The 18588-nt window shown below is 32.2% G+C and overlaps 1 protein-coding gene across 3 annotated transcripts in view; it reads left to right on the top strand.

Moving 5' to 3' along the window:
- Pdp1 (PAR bZIP family member Pdp1) overlaps nucleotides 1–18588 on the top strand; it is a 351185-nt gene that overhangs the window by 300354 nt on the left and 32243 nt on the right. For all 3 annotated transcript variants that reach the window (XM_072540390.1, XM_072540387.1, XM_072540388.1), the window contains exon 2: nucleotides 14819–14997. In XM_072540390.1, the coding sequence (XP_072396491.1) occupies nucleotides 14819–14997 (179 nt within the window). The remainder of the gene's footprint in view (nucleotides 1–14818; nucleotides 14998–18588) is intronic.

Genomic DNA, 18588 nt, shown 5'->3' on the forward strand with positions numbered 1-18588 from the left:
TTCGATCGTTTTGATTATTTCTAAAGGTATCTCTCTTGTATACAATAAGTGGATAACGTATTTAAATTTTACTCTGCAAATACCTTAAATACGAAATAAAATTCACGAAATATGAATATGTCGATTTGTTGTATTCTAATCATTTCTCTTGCACTTGCCTCAATATAAAAATATATCGTTGGTGCATGATCTTTCTGACCAAAAACCTTGTTGTTCTTCGGCTAGTGCTATAATGTAATTCAGTCTATTTGTTATCACTTTGGTTGTTAATTTGATTGTGGTGTTTAATAAATTAATTCTTACGTAGTTCTTCGAGTCCGATTTGTCTCATTTTTAAAGAGTGGTGAGAATGGCAGGATAGAAAGGACTGGAGACGTTGGCTGAAAGAAGGAAAGCAGTGAGAGCCTTATCAGTTTGAGTTAGCTTTGTTGCAATATCTATATTAGTTCTATTAGGTGATCAAATTGTTGGAAAATTAAAAAATTCCCAAACACTTATATACAGACCAACTGCCCAGATTATTGCAGGCTATTTCCAGCCATAATCGAATATATCGCTAAAATAATGTGTAATATATAATCTGTGAACAATTAGTCATGTGAATGGTTCACTAGCTCTTTGGTTTTTCCTATGGGAAATTCAAGGATTTTTCCTGACTCAATACTTATTTTGTCAATATATACTTTCCTCATATCACTAGGTACTTCGTCTTCATAGAGAATATTTATGGTGTTTTATTTCCTCATTAAGTACGTATTTTTTGCACCTTGGTTTATTTACTCTAGCAAGTTAAAGCGGTGTTAAAATATATCACAGATAGAAGCTTTTTGAGAAGAATAGCTCTCCATTTAATATTATGATTATTTTACAGCCATTTTTCAATTTAATTTTTAACGACATCTGTCGTGATTCTACAAAATGGTTCTGGACTTATTGCATTTTTAATTACATCCCTGTTTTGGATAGGTATAATATAATATAAGTACATTACTAATACCTTATTTGTAAAATTTTTTGCGTGAATTATCATTTTTACGGGCTGGAAACATATTTTTCTAATTGCAATTTTTGGTAAGAAATTTTATTTTTAAAAGCTTTACATCTGCCCATTTTTGTAGTAGATATAATACTGATTTATGAGAAATAATTTAACTGGTAATCTCCGTTACATCATTTTTGGCCGATTTGATATTAAAAACCACTGATGTAAAATAAAACAGTCAATCAAATTACCAATGGTGGTGAGAAATATTGTGAATTGAATTATAAATAGGTACAAATAATAGATATTTATACGCCAAAATGCGGTAAGTTATAAACATCACAATTTTAATTGACCGCATCATAGACATATAATAAAAGACAGACCGACTGCTGCAATACAGTTGCGTTCCCCCAGTGCGACAGAGAAAACTGACGCAAAGCAGTCCCTGCATATCTGTCTAATGGGCCAAGTTTATTGACTACGTGACCTTCTCATTGGTCATTTAGCTCACGTGGTCGATAAATCTGGCAAATTAGAAAGATATGCAGGGACTGCTTTGCGTCAGTTTTCTCTGTTGCACTGGGGGAACGGGCTGGTATTACAACGATCAGTTTATCTTGTATTATATGTCCATGGACCTCATGCTCTCTAATAGACAGATCAAACAACAATTCTAGACGACATACAATAACGCTATTTAATTTGAGGTTCTATTACCGTCTAGAATGCTAAAAATGGCACATTTACATTCTTTTTGTCTCTTATTTATTATATATGGCAATTAGACTTTTTTTATCTTATTATACAATTTTTGAAGATTGCAAAAGTTTTCTTTTCTTCTGTTTTTTTTTTCTATTGTTCGTGTATTTAAAGATGGCGCCAAAAATTTTTCGTCCAAAAGTTACTGCTCCATGGTGGACAGTTAATTTCTGGAAAGGCGAATCTGAAATACAAAATTCGAGAACGGTTTTAAAAAGAAAGTGTGCTTACGTGACAGTTTATTAGAAAAATTAAAAATTCTTAAAAAAAAAACAAAATGGCATTTGAAAAAACTGTTCAAAAATTGACCTTTTGTGGACTTTTTTCAATCACCAAAATTTGAATATTATTTTTCTTTTGGTCAAATTGTGGTAAGCTATCGTAGAGAGAGAAAAAACAAATAAAATGCATCAAGGTTTATTAAAATCGACCGACTTTATATATAGACCGGAGATTAAAGATTTTGAGAAAAAATAAGTTTTTAAGGCGGAAAGTTATCTCCGGATGTAGTCTGTAGATTTTAATAACCTTGATGCATTTTGTTTGTTTTGGTTTTCTCTATGATAGTTTACTACAATTTGATTAAAAAAATAATAACAAAATTTTTGTGAATGAAGAAGTGGAAAAAAAGGTCAATCTTTGCACAGTGTTTTCAAATGTAAGCAAATTTTGATTTTTTTTAAGAATTTACAATTTTTCTGGTTAACTGTCACGTAAGGGCTCTTCTTTTTTAAAACCCTTCTCGAATTTTATATTTCAGATTTGCTGTTTTAGAGATTAACTATCCAGCAAGGAGCAATCATTTTGGACGAAAAATATTTAGCGCCATCTTTATAACACAGGAACAATGGAAAAAAAAAAATTTGTAATCTTCAAAATATGTGTCGTTTTTATGTACCGGGTTTCTCATTATATTTTGACCCCCACTGATTTTCCTTAATTTCGGGAATACAAAAAAACTTTCAAAAAAAAGTTGTATTATTTTATCTGTACCGACCAACAATGTAGCAACAGACCAAATTTTGTATACAGGGAGTGCCCAATAAAATGCATCTTCAATATTTCAAATGGGTATTTTTTTTATAGTTTTGAGTAGCCCTGCATTTCCTGATTACCAATATATAACATTGTGTAGCATTAGTTTTGTTCAATAATGACATTATGGTACTACAAAAGGGTAACCATAGGTGGCTATGCAACTGACATTTCAAAATGAAACAATTATTAATTTATTATAAACTGTCAGTCCTCATACCAAAATGGGTTATACTGCAGATGAAAAAGTAGATATATTTTTTCTCAATTTATGTAAAAAAATAATATGTATCCAGATGTATCCAGAACGACTCCTTCCGCAAATACATTTTTATATAATTATCATCATGTCATAAATGAAAAAATGTTTGAACGGAAGGAACGTAGTATCGTAGGAAATGATGATGAAGATTTGAATACTTTGCTTTACTTTTAAGGTAAAAATTAATTACTTAAATAATAGATTAAATCCATAATAACATTTTTATTTTAGAAAATTCCGAAACTAGTCTAAACAATACTACTAATGCATTAGAGAAAAGCTGTGCGACGATACATAGAGTTTTCAAAAAGCACAACTATAAGCCGTACAAAATATTACCGGTACAAGAATTTACCGATGTTCATAAGAGAAAGTGTTTACAGTTTTGTCAAGACATGCTTACAAATTTGAACAATGATCCTAAAAATATTTTATGGACAGATGAATAAAATTTTTCAACTTCAGGCATTTTTAATAGAAGAAATAGGTATTCGTGGGAACAGAAATATAATAGAAAAAGAAAAATTAAGCAAATAAAAAATGGCCACCAAATAGTCCCGACTTAACACCATGTGATAGCTTTGAGAGTTTTTAAAAGAAAAAGTGTATTTTGATTCAAATACAAATATTAACACTATATCCGTCTGTTGCAATACTGTTGGTCGGTACAGATAAAATAATGCAAATTTTATTTGAAACTTTTTTTTGTATTCCCGAAATTAAGGAAAATAAGTGGGGGAGGGTTAAAATATAATGAGAAACCCTGTACATTAAAATAAAATCTGATAGAGATGTAGCTCTAAATGTACCTCCAGTATGATTTCACTCATCTGACAAAATCCATGAAATGCACTATACTTAGTAAAGTTTTAAAGAATAATTCTGGTAATTAACAAATACAATACATATTTTTTAATTATTGAAAAGGAAAAAATAATGCACATAATTCTTTTAAACGTGTGATCAATAATGATAATTTTATGGAGCTAAATTAAAAAATAATTCTCCGAAACTGTCCTACTGACTTAATTTAAAAGTATGTAAAAATATACGTTGTCTTTCATGTGGAAGCAGCTGGTGCACCAGTTTTAATACTAAATTATTTAATTTCGGTACATGCATATTACGGAACCACCTGGACAACCTTGAGAATGAATTTTTAATCTCTCTTAGCGAAATACTGCAATATTTGAAATATACAGTACTGATATGAAAATGTGGCTTTTTTGAACCTTTATAATTTATATTATTATTATCATATTTAACAAAATTCTATGCCAAAAATAAAGTCTGATATATACTTCATATGCATAGCAGCTAAACAAACAATATTAATTACGAAAGTAATATTTTCTAACAATATATTTAATTATACTTGTAACCAGTATTTAACACCATAACGATTTACTTGAAATTTTGACAGGGGTTGTAAAATAACTCAAATTGATTTAGATGGCGCAGATTAAGTGGAAAAGCATGCGAGAGGCTTATGTTCAGCAGTATACTTTGGAGACTAGGTCATAATTATGATGATATAATGCCAATATGTGCTTCTATCCTGGAAAATAATGCAACCCATTCTGAGGGGTGTGAATTTAAAAAGCTAAAATAACCTCAGAAATGGATTGATAATTAATTAATTAATCTGAAAGTGTCGTAATTAAGTTTTTTGTTTTTAATATTTTTCGAGTTATCGAATTGAAAATATCAAAAAACCTGTTTTTTAACGGTTTATTTTTCATAAAAATATTTTTTCTATATCTGCCAGGTAAAATTTTTTAGTTATTCACGAAATCTTTTTTTTTGACATTTTAAATGAAGAATAATTTGAAAAATATTAGGTTAAGAACAGTTCATTTGACATTTTTTACTTAGAATTTGATTATTGATCGATTCCTGAGGTTATTTTGACATTTTAAATTTACACCTCTAAGAGGGGTAATATTTACCCTGTTACAATTAATGTAACATGCTTTATTTGTCGTCAAATTCATTTTCATTTCTTAAATATATTTCGAATTTATCTTTAAATAGGCACTTTATTTTTATGAGATCAGTAGTCACGTCCACTTTTCGTCGATATAAATTGACAAATATTCTGATTTTCGAATTGAGTTGTGTTTGAACTAACAAGGCGTTGAAGAACGCAGTTAGGTCCAGGGCAAATGCCTATGTTTTTCAAATAGACCTTTTAAGGTGCCTTAATGTTATTTTTTATGTTACCTGCTACTGGTAAATTTGGGGAAATTCGAGGTTGAGATTAATCTCTAAGAATATTTTTTTATTCCTGTTCTTCCTGTATCGAGGATGTTTCTTTGTATTTGAATGGTATGGATTTCTTAGTATGGATTCACCTACCTTGGCCCGCTAGTGACCACTACCAATAAAACAACCGTAAAAATTAAAAGACGAATAAACCTTACAAAAGGGCATATTATGGACTCCAAAAACAAAGAAAAACTAAAATTATTATATACAAAACCCTGCTGAGGCCGGTCCTCACATACGGAGCGGAAACACGGACTCTAACGCAGAAGGATGAAAGACTTCTGGGAATATTCTAGCGTAAGATACTCCGCAAAATAGTTGGAGCTATAAACGATCAAGGGCAGTGGCGCAAAAGATTTAATTTTGAATTATACCAACTCTTAAATAAATCTACATTCGTGAAAATACCTACGAAGCAAATTTCTAATACAAGCGATGCTTTGTTCAGTATGCAGGTGTTGGTACAGATATATGCCGGGATGTATCTGTAGATGCGTTCGAGTCTTTTATAGGAAGGAAAATTTATTGAAATAAAAAGTAAACAAAATTTAGATGAACAAGATACAAGTATAATATTTACTGGCGCTAGAACGAAAAAGTAATAGCAGATATTATATGATTTATGGTACATAATATGAGATAGGCAAATGATCCTGTACTTCTTTTAAACTGCGTGACTGACAAAACTACTGAAATGGGGCTAAAGTTGAATATCAAAAGGATCGAGCAGTAAGTAGTAAGCAAACAAAAGAACATACTAGGAGTTTTGGAGTGCAATGTAAAACCCATAGAATATGTCAAATAGCACACATTTTTGGGCTGCACCTATAGTGAAAATGGACTGCGGACAAGGGATAGTTTCTGGACAGAGTTTCAAACACAAAAGTGCTAAACCATTCAACTAAATAAACGAGAATTAAACACACCACTATAAAAAAAGAATATTAGATTACTTTGGACATAAACTCGTAACATATGTAGGGTAAAAATGTCGGTAAAAGGAGTCTAAGTTATCGCAAAACTTCTTGGCTGAAGACATTTTGGCAACGATATGGTTTAAAAGGACACAACACGCTCAAATTTATATTATCTTCAATTATTGTCACTTTAATAGACTTTTCTCCATTTTTTATACACCATTAATTAATAAAATTATATAACACAATAAAATACAGTAAGAATGGAGAACGAGCTAACTAATCCTACTATTCCAAAAAGGAAATAAAAACAGGCAGAAAACTACAGAGGTATAAACTTGTTAAATACTACGCTAAACAACGAAAATTTTACAACTGCTAATAAATCAGAGGACAAGTTTAGCAGATGAACAACAGGGTTTTCGTAGAGGAAGATCGTATACAGATGCAATATTCGTTATAAACAAATTACTGAAAAATCACCAGAGTATAATAAACCAGCATTTCTGTGTCTGATTGACCTAAACAAGCGTTTAACAGAATAAGATCGAAAGATGTAATATTATAAAAACTATCGAAAACATCTATCAAAACAACAAAATGAAAGTCAGAATAGAGGGAGCCAGAACCTATAGAAATAGGCAGCGGATTAAGACAAGGGGATTCATTGAGCCCTATGCTCTTCAATTTAATCATGGATGAAATCATCAAAAGAGGATATAGAATGGGAAACAAATAAATAAAAATACTGTTTTACGCAGACGACGCAATATTGATAGCCCAAGATAAAGATAGTCTGCAAAGACTGGCCCACAGATTTAACATGAGAGCAAAAGAATTTAATATGACAATCTCATCTCAGAAAACTAAAACAATGGTAGTCAGCAAAGAACCAATTAGATGTAAATTAGAAATTGATGGCATCAGTATTAAATAAGTGATGAAAATAAAATACCTGGGAATAACACTGTCTAGCTATGGAGACCTGAACAAAGAAGTGAGAGATCAGGTACAAAAAGCAAATAGACTTAGACAGAATGCCTTAATAACACTATATGACGAAACATACACATTAACACTGAGATAAAGTCAAGAATTTATCATATGACTCAGAAACAAGACCCGACAGAGCTACAACGCGAAGGCTATTGTAAACGGCAGAGATAAGAGTACTGAGAAGAATTGCAGGGAATACGCTGAGAGATCGAAAGAGAAGTGAAGACATTAGAAGAAAATGTGTGTGAAGACATTAGAAGAAGACACAAAATAGAAAAAGAGAATGACAGAAGCAGAATGGAAGAGGCCCGTGTCGTCAATCGGCAGAAGAAGTGTCGGACAACCGCTTAAAAGATGGAGTGACAACCTTCCATAGAGGTATTAATCCGCCAATCAACAAGCAGAATTGCTTATAAAGAGGAAAAAGAAGATTTATTTTTTTATTTTTCACTGATCTTACTTATTTTCTACAGCATTTGTATATTTTTTATTTCCTTTTTTTTCTCTATTTCGGTTTATATTATTCGTTTCGTGCTTCTTCTTGTGATCAAAATTTTACTAGTAGACTTGCCCTCTTGCCATTCATATTATAGAAAAAAGAAGTTTCACTCACTGTAAAGCTGATTTTTTCCAGCACATTTATTACTATTGAAATTTTGTTTGCATTGTCAAACAGTAAAATCCAGTTTTCCTTAGTATTGATAATACCTGGAGCTTCATAGTACTTGATAATTTAATTTCAATGTAATCTTCTAATCTTTAGAAATATTTAATTTGTACATATCAGCAGAGTTATCAGAAATTGTTTTAACCAAAAAACCAAGACTATAAAAAAAAGAGTCCATCTAGCTGTTAGCTTTTTCTGTTTCCTTTATCAACGGTCTCAGTATATGGAGTTTTTAGTTTTAACGTTGCAAAACAGTCATAAACTATTTTGGTAAAAGTAAATCGTCCGGTTTAAAATGTTTTTTTTTTCACTTTATTCTCTAGAACATCGTTCAGTTGTGTTCTTCCAATTCTTAACTTGTCCGCAAACTTTTGCGTACTTTGTATAAGAGACAATCGTTTACGTTTCAGGAATATAATAATACCTAAAGTTATATTGTACTTTTAGTAAAGAAAGAGTTAGAAAGTTATATTGTACTTTCAGTAAAATAAAAATAGTCGTCACTCAAAGTCAATGTATTATGTCTAATGAAAGTAATCAACATTGTTGTGTAATTTTGCCGTATTCTCCAATTCTTGAGCGATTCTCGAGGTAAGCGGAAAAAACCAGTGAATACACTAACCATAGAAATCATGCAAAATTTGTATTCATTAAGAATTATCCATAATATAGTAACTAGAGAAACCTTTGCACAAAATTCCATTCTTCGAGGAAGATCTGTGGATAACAAGTTCTGCACTTTAGTAAAATAGTATTAAGTCTTCTTTTTAATATTCTGAAAACTGAAGTATGACTTATTCCAAAAATTGCTGATAAACGTCGGGTACTTAACTGAGGTTCTGGTACTTAAATTTACTTAAATTATTTTTGGATGAACTAGATCTCGCTTTAGGCAGAATTGACAAGGTCGAAAATATTTTTAAAAGTCCTTTACTTAATCGGGTTGTCGTCTGTTAGGATATAATTGTAGATATTTTTGAGCAGCAGTACGCCCTGAATAATTTGCTTGTGCATAAAAACAAACCATATCCCCCACTTCCACATTTGAAAAATTATTATGACGTGGCACTTGCACAAAAAACTCTACTATACCTTTAAGTAATCTTATGCTTTTCAATTACAATTATTATCGATATGACAGTAACTACATAATAAAGATTCATGAAAATTTACGACTAACATTAATAAAATTTATTAGCAACTTATTTAAATTATAAAGACTCGTGTGAAATAAGCAAAAAAATAAGATTATGTATTTTAAACATTACTTTTAAACGTAAATAACTTGAAAACTCTATCGCATTGAGACAAAAGGGTAATATTTACGTAAAAAGTACCGAATAATCAAAACATGCTGAACTAATTATTACGACAATGACGTAGATTGTGAGGGGAGAAAGGAAGTATCTATCCCTATAGCACGCCTCTGGTAATACCGGAAAACTATCTTTTAACATTAGTTAAAATTATCCTAATATGTGTAAACTGTTAGTCAAGTTTGAATAAAAAATATTGGAAGGTGTTAAAACAATGGGCTAAAACCATTTTAGAATATTTGTAATCAAACACTTTGTATTTCGGTAAGTAGGAATATTTTATTTAAATGTTTTAGTTTAAATCTTCGTATTTTGTGCAAAGGTTTCTCTAGTTACTATATTATGGATAATTCTTAATGAATACAAATTTTGCATGATTTCTATGGTTAGTGTATTCACTGGTTTTTTCCGCTTACCTCGAGAATCGCTCAAGAATTGGAGAATACGACAAAATTACACAACAATGTTGATTACTTTCATTAGACATAATACATTGACTTTGAGTGACGACTATTTTTATTTTACTGAAAGTACAATATAACTTTCTAACTCTTTCTTTACTAAAAGTACAATATAACTTTAGGTATTATTATATTCCTGAAACGTAAACGATTGTCTCTTATACAAAGTACGCAAAAGTTTGCGGACAAGTTAAGAATTGGAAGAACACAACTGAACGATGTTCTAGAGAATAAAGTGAAAAAAAAAACATTTTAAACCGGACGATTTACTTTTACCAAAATAGTTTATGACTGTTTTGCAACGTTAAAACTAAAAACTCCATATACTGAGACCGTTGATAAAAGAAACAGAAAAAGCTAACAGCTAGATGGACTCTTTTTTTTATAGTTTTGGTTTTTTGGTTAAAACAATTTCTGATAACTCTGCTGATATGTACGAATTAAATATTTCTAAAGATTAGAAGATTACATTGAAATTAAATTATCAAGGACTATGAAGCTCCAGGTATTATCAATACTAAGGAAAACTGGATTTTACTGTTTGACAATGCAAACACAATTTCAATAGTAATAAATGTGCTGGAAAAAATCAGCTTTACAGTGAGTGAAACTTCTTTTTTCTATAATATGAATGGCAAGAGGGCAAGTCTACTAGTACAATTTTGATCACAAGAAAAAGCACGAAACGAATAATATAAACCGAAATAGAGAAAAAAAAAAGGAAATAAAAAATATACAAATGCTGTGGAAAATAAGTAAGATCAGTGAAAAATAAAAAAATATATCCTCTTTCCTCTTTATAAGCAATTCTGCTTGTTGATTGGCGGATTAATACCTCTATGGAAGGTTGTCACTCCATCTTTTAAGCGGTTGTCCGACACTTCTTCTGCCGATTGGTGACTTATTTTGCAGTTTGCTATTTTTCTAGCTATTTTGACGACACGGGCCTCTTCCATTCTGCTTCTGTCATTCTCTTTTTCTATTTTGTGTCTTCTTCTAATGTCTTCACACACATTTTCTTCTAATGTCTTCACTTCTCTTTCGATCTCTCAGCGTATTCCCTGCAATTCTTCTCAGTACTCTTATCTCTGCCGTTTACAATAGCCTTCGCGTTGTAGCTCTGTCGGGTCTTGTTTCTGAGTCATATGATAAATTCTTGACTTTATCTCAGTGTTAATGTGTATGTTTCGTCATATAGTGTTATTAAGGCATTCTGTCTAAGTCTATTTGCTTTTTGTACTTGATCTCTCACTTCTTTGTTCAGGTCTCCATAGCTAGACAGTGTTATTCCCAGGTATTTTATTTTCATCACTTATTTAATACTGATGCCATCAATTTCTAATTTACATCTAATTGGTTCTTTGCTGACTACCATTGTTTTAGTTTTCTGAGATGAGATTGTCATATTAAATTCTTTTGCTCTCATGTTAAATCTGTGGGCCAGTCTTTGCAGACTATCTTTATCTTGGGCTATCAATATTGCGTCGTCTGCGTAAAACAGTATTTTTATTTATTTGTTTCCCATTCTATATCCTCTTTTGATGATTTCATCCATGATTAAATTGAAGAGCATAGGGCTCAATGAATCCCCTTGTCTTATTTCGCTGCCTATTTCTATAGGTTCTGGCTCCCTCTATTCTGATTTTCATTTTGTTGTTTTGATAGATGTTTTAGATAGTTTTTATAATATTTAGGGAAATTTCTCTATTATACAGAAGATGCATTACATCTTTCGATCTTATTCTGTCAAACGCTTGTTTAGGTCAATCAGACACAGACATGCTGGTTTATTATACTCTGGTGATTTTTCAGTAATTTGTTTATAACGAATATTGCATCTGTATACGATCTTCCTCTACGAAAACCCTGTTGTTCATCTGCTAAACTTGTCCTCTGATTTATTAGCAGTTGTAAAATTTTCGTTGTTTAGCGTAGTATTTAACAAGTTTATACCTCTGTAGTTTTCTGCCTGTTTTTATTTCCTTTTTGGAATAGTAGGATTAGTTAGCTCGTTCTCCATTCTTCCTGTATTTTATTGTGTTATATAATTTTATTAATTAATGGTGTATAAAAAAATGGAGAAAAGTCTATTAAAGTGAGAGTAATTGAAGATAATATAAATTTGAGCGTGTTGTGTCCTTTTAAACCATATCGTTGCCAAAATTTCTTCAGCCAAGAAGTTTTGCGATAACTTAGACTCCTTTTACCGACATTTTTACCCTACATATGTTACGAAGTATATGTCCAAAGTAATCTAATATTCTTTTTTTATAGTGGTGTGTTTAATTCTCGTTTATTTAGTTGAATGGTTTAGCACTTTTGTGTTTGAAACTCTGTCCAGAAACTATCCCTTGTCCGCGGTCCATTTTCACTATAGGTGCAGCCCAAAAATTTGTGCTATTTGACATATTCTATGGGTTTTACATTGCACTCCAAAACTCCTAGTATGTTCTTTTGTTTGCTTACTACTTACTGCTCGATCCTTTTGATATTCAACTTTAACCCCATTTCAGTAGTTTTGTCTGTCACGCAGTTTAAAAGAAGTACAGGATCATTTGCCTGTCTCATATTATGTACCATAATCCATATATCTGCTATTACTTTTGCGTTCTAGCGCCAGTAAATATTATACTTGTATCTTGTTCATCTAAATTTTGTTTACTTTTTATTTCAATAAATTTTCCTTCCTATAAAAGACTCGAACGCATCTACAGATACATCCCGGCATATATCTGTACCAACACCTGCATACTGAACAAAGCATCGCTTGTATTAGAAATTTGCTTCGTAGGTATTTTCACGAATGTAGAAATTTTTTGGAATTTTGTCAATTCATCATCATCACATTTGGCTAGACAATCCTCTCTGGATCCTGGCCTGCTCTAAGATTAGTCGCCATTCTGTTCGGTTTCTGGCAACTTGTTGCCATCTTTTGATCTCTAGTTTCTAGTATTCCTAAGTCGGTTTCAACCCCATCTAACTACCTGATTCGTGGTCAGCCTCTGCTTCTTCTTCCTATAGGTGTTCCTGGCGTTATATAAGTTGACGACATCTGGTTTATTTAAGAGTTGGTATAATTCAAAATTAAATCTTTTGCCCCACTGCCCTCGATCGTTTATAGTTCCAACTATTTTGCGGAGTATCTTACGCTAGAATATTCCCAGAACCAGAAGTCTTTCATTCTTCTGCGTTAGAGTCCGTGTTTCCACACCGTATGTGAGGACCGGCCTCAGCAGTGTTTTGTATATAATAATTTTAGTTTTTCTTTGTTTTTGGAGTCAATAATATGCCCTTTTTGTAAGGTTTATTCGTCTTTTAATTTTTTCGCTTGTTTTATTGGTAGTAGTCACTAGCGGGTCAAGGTAGGTGGACCTGTTAACACGTTCAAAGATATGACTTAAAAATGCATTTATCATGCTATCACATTCTTCGTTTGCTATAGGATCCTTAGTAACCAACATGTACTTGGTTTTGTCTTCGTTGATAACTAGACCGACCTATTTCGCCGCCGTTTCCAATTCTAGAAAATATTGCTCAACATCTCTCTTGCTACGCCCTATTATGTCAATGTCATCAGCGTATTCTAAGATTTGATCGATCTGTTATAAGTAGTACCGCCGACTCTAATTCGTGTGTCTCGGAGTGCCTTTTCCAAGGCAATGTTAAATAGAAGGCAAGCAAACGCATCCCCTTGTCTGAGTTCATCCTGTATCCCAAAGGATCGAGACTTTTCTTCCTGTAACCTGTCTCTGACATTTAAGTTAGACATTGACATTCTCGTTAATGGGATAAATTTTTTTGGTATACCACACTCAGGCATTGATTGGTATAGTACTGTTCTCTTGACACTATCGTATGCGGCTTTGAAGTCGATGAATAGGTGATGGGTTTCAATATTAAATTCCAATGTTTTCTAGAGGATCTGTGTTATTGAATGAATCTGGTCGATTGTTGATTTTTCTGGAGTAAATCCGGCCTGGTATTTTCCAACTGTGTAAACTTATAGCCTTTCGTAGAGAATATTTGCTAGTATTTTGTAAGCTGTTGTTAACAGGGCTATACCTCTGTAGTTGTCACACTGGAGCTGATCGCCTTTTTTATGTAACGGGCATATCACGCCTTGAGACCATTCACAGGGCATTTTACCAGACAAGAAATAAAAATTTATGCAGTACTTGTAATAGGGTGTCGTCACCATTCTTGTAGAGCTTACTGCAAATTTGATCGGTTCCTGGTGCTTTATTATTTTTAAGCTTTTTAAAATTTTATTTTCTTACCATTTCAATAAATTTTCCTTCCTATAAAAGACTCGAACGCATCTACAGATAAATCTCGGCATATATCTGTAGCAATGCCTGCATACTGAACAAAGCATCGCTTGTATTAGAAACTTGTTTCGTAGGTATTCTCACAAAAGTAGAAAGTTTTTGGAATTTTGTCACTTCGTTAGGTTAAATTAAACAATCTTATTACAATATTTTGTGACGTTTCTGCTAGAAGTAGTTTTAGTCATTCGGAATCTGTTATATGTGATCTTGGTGCCTTATCAGTTTTTTTTAAGACCTGGGTATTGCATTTTTCACTTCTTGTCTCATATCAATTTTTTTCATCTGATGAGTTTAGCAGCTCATCCATCATAAACAGGACGATTTATGTTTGGCTTCTATATTTTAGATCTCAGTACATAAATAGGCTTCTGTACAGCTTGTGGATTTTCTAAACGGATATGACCTTGAAAATATCTGCGTGTCGGGTCGACCAAAATTATTAAAATGTGTACTGTCGAAGCGTAAATTTGTAATTTGCGCATGCATGAGTCATAGTCGTTTAGTACTTCTGTTTTACCTGATCTTGTTCCTAATTTCCGACAGTAGTTAATAAGACTTTTCTTAGTGTTTTAAATCTTTTCCGTTCCATAAGGTCTAAGATTTCGTTCTCCATACACAATTTTTAAATATAAAATTAAAAACTAAAACTGAAAGATTATATATTAATCACGTAGTTAATAACTTGGTTTCATTTTTGTTGATTGTTATTATTAGTAAATTATTATTATTATCAGGCCTTTGGCCGTTCTGTAGGAACTGTATTATAAAATAACCATATTATTTAAATGGATTTATTAAACTTAATATTTCTATTATATTTTCAGGAAACAGTAAACCACCCCATCCGCACAGTCATGGCCACACAACGATCAAAGATTTAACAGGAAATATATTAGGAGATGACAAAACTAAAGACGATGGAGAGCTCTGGAACACAGTCGAAGCACAAACAGCTTTCCTCGGTCCAAATCTTTGGGATAAGACTTATGAAACGGATTTAAAGGTAACAGTTCATTTTTTTACATCTATTTTATAAGACACTAAACAATTTATTCTAAATTTTCGAAAATTATCTAATACACCTGTCATGTCATTGAAGAAGTTAAAAACATTTATGTATTTTCATTTATGTTTTATGGAGAATACTTAAAATTATCTATCTTAAAATCTGTTAGCAACATTGTGACAGAAAATCAAAGAGGGAATTATGTAAATTAAGATTTCTTAGGTGTTGCCAAAGGCTGGTTCATGCATTTTGGCAAAAGAAAATTCACTTAATATTTGGAAGTATGTCTTCGATGTTCCCAATTGAACTTCTTGTGTTTTGATGTACTTAGTTACAAGATTTCCTTGCGTTCCTGTTTTTAGTCATTTTCCCGACCTTTTGTGCTCTAAAGTGTTAATTTTATATAAATTATATATATTCTCTTTTGATCATCTTGATTTTGGGTTAGCATGTCGACTTCTTCTCTGTAGGATTTCAAAGATCTGTTGTTTTTGTATTTAAAGATGAATTCATTCGTTTTCACATTGTCCCACGGACGCCACATCACATTTAAACTAATTAAATTACAGCAAACAACACTCTACACTTTACTAACTAACTGCTACATCACTATTCAAAATAATTATATTACATCAAACAACACTCTACTAATGAACTGCTTCCCAAATAAACACTTCTGGTGTGCTTCGGCACAAACATCCGGTCGATTGTAGAAAAGAAAGGATCAAACATCGCCGCATTTAAAGAGTTCTATAATATTATCTTACCGCCGACTATACCATATATTGTCATTTAACAAAAATGTCGATGACATCATATCTTCGACTAATATGAATTCATAAACAAACGAATTCTATAATAATACGGAAAGTTGTAAAATACTTTAATCTATTCAACCTTCTTCTTCATGTACCATATCCTTTCACAACGTTGGTTATCATCATAGCTATCTTAATTTTATTCACTGTCACCCTAAATAGCATGCCTGTATCAACACCATACCAATCTCGCAAGTTCTTCAACCATGAGGTTCTTTTTCGTCCTGGACTGCGTTTGCCTGCTATTTTTCCTTGCATGATATTTTGTAGCAACCTATATTTGGGACTTATTCTACCGGAATCTATTCAACCGTTTTCCGTAAAAGCTGAAGACTGTCATATTTTTAGGTGTAGTCCATATCATTTTTTGATTGAAAGTTTAACAGTCTCATAATCCAATTTTGACATTTAAAATAATTTATATCATTCAAACATCATAAAACAATATTGAATTAACCAAAGATGTGGTTCAGAAATATAGTTGGGGGTTTAGGAAATTATAGTTGGGGACACATGCGTGAGTTGAAATCACCTATTACTCTTATAAAATGGGTATCAGTAGTGAAAGTGACGCTGAATTTATTCCACATAAGAATAGTCTTTTTCTTCTTTCTCTTTATAAGCAACTCTGCTTGTTCATTGGCGGATTAATACCTCTATGGAAGGTTTTCACTCCATCTTTTGCGCGGTCGTCCGATGTGTGGTTATTCCATTGTTTTTTTTCTATTTTGTGTCCATTCATTTATACACTGTACGTTACATTTTCTTCTAATGTCTTTGCTTCTCTTTCGATCTCTTTCGATCTCTCAGCGTATTTCCTACAATTCTTGTCAGTACTCTTATCTCTGCCGTTTCCAGTAGCCTTTGCGTTGTGGCTGTGTCGGGTCTTGTTTCTGAGGCATATGTCATTATTTGTCTTACGCTGGATCTATAAATTCTTGACTTCATCTTAGTGTTAATGTGTCTCTTTCGCCATATAGTGTTATTAAGACATCCTGCCCATCTATTTGCTTCTTGTGCTTGATCTCTCACTTCTTTGTCCAGATCTCCATGTGTAATTCAGGTGTAATTTCCAGGTATTTTATTTCCATTACTTGTTCAATACTGATGCGATCAATTTTTATTTTACATCTGGTTGGTTATTTTCTGAATACTATTGTTTTAATTTTCTGAGATGAGATTGTCATATAAAATTCTTTTGCTCTTATGTTAAATCTGTGGATCAGTATTTGCAGACTATCTTCATCTTGGGCTATCGATATTGCGTCGTCTGCGTAACAGACTATTTTCATTTCTTTGTTTCCCATTCTGTATTCTCTTCCTTTGTTAACGCGTATGATGATTTAATCCATGATTAAGTTAAAGAGCATGGAGCTTAATGAGTCCCCTTGAATTATTCCGCTGCCTATTTCTATAGGTTCTGTAAGTGGTCCACCTATTCTGACTTGTCTATCCATGTTGTTGTTTGTTTTGGTAGATATTTTCGATAGTTTCTATAATATTTAGGGGAACTTCTCTATTATATAGAAGATGGATTACATCTTTCAGTCTTACTCTGTCAAACGCTTTCTTTAGGTCAATCAGACACAGAAGTGCTGGTCTATTATACTCTAGTGATTTCTCAGTAATTTGCTTTATAACGAATATTACATCTGTACACGATCTTCCACTACGAAAACCCTATTGTTCATCTGCTAAACTTATCCTCTGATTTATTAGTGCTTGTAAAATTTTAGTAGTAAGTTTTAGGGTAGTATTCAACAAGTTTATACCTCTGTATAGTTTTCTGGTTGTTTTTATCTCCTTTTTTGAATAGTAGAATTAGTTCACTTGTTCTCCATTCTTCCAGTATTTTATTGTGTATTATAATTTTATTAATTAATGTTGTTAATTGTTCTGTCATTGCTGCTCCACAATATTTCAGTAATTTATTTGGTATCCTGTCTTTACCTGCTGCTTTTCTGTTCTTCAGCTTTTCAAGTATTTTACGAACTTCTGTATTAAGTTCTTCATTTGTGATAATTTCTGGTGTTTCCGGTTCTAGCGTCGTTTGTTCTTCCTCTGCATAGAGCTTTTTTAGGTAGTCAATCCACGTATCCTTTTCTATGTGTTTTGGTTCTATAAGTTCCTTTACCTCCGTTCTTTGACCTTTTATGAAACGCCATATTTCCTTTTGCAAACCGTAAAAATCACGTTCCATTTCTATCGAAACGTGTTCCCAGTGATCCTTTTTTATTTTTCTTACAAGTGCATGTGTTTCGTTTCTAATTGTCTTGTAATTATGGTACGCCTCTTGTGTTTTGGTTGACTTTTCTCCTTTCTTTTTTAACATTTTGTAAAAACGGCTCCTTATGAATTATTGCCACTAAAGTCAAGAGAGAGGTATGAATTGTTAGTTCATAAATAATGTAACCGTTCAGATTATTTCTAACATAATAAACGACTGTAGAACAAATATTGTACTTTCCAAAAGTGATTGTATGGGATTCGCAGAATTCCAGAACTCCCCTTCGACTCGTCCTGGAAACTTCCGACACATCCCGTACAATATCACTTTTGGAACTTGGTACGTAAATTACTGTAAGCATTCTATTGTACCAAATATTAAATATAATTTTTCTAGTCAAATGCGTGATAAGATAAGTGGAATGAAAACTTTACATTTCTGTCCCTAATAGCGACAGGATAAGATAGTTATAATTAAAGCGCAATTCCCTAATTTTAGCCTCGGTCTCTTTCTTCTTCTTCTTCTTATAGTGCCGTGCACCTA

The sequence above is a fragment of the Diabrotica undecimpunctata genome, chromosome 8 (assembly GCF_040954645.1).
Source record: "Diabrotica undecimpunctata isolate CICGRU chromosome 8, icDiaUnde3, whole genome shotgun sequence".
NCBI lineage: Eukaryota > Metazoa > Arthropoda > Insecta > Coleoptera > Chrysomelidae > Diabrotica > Diabrotica undecimpunctata.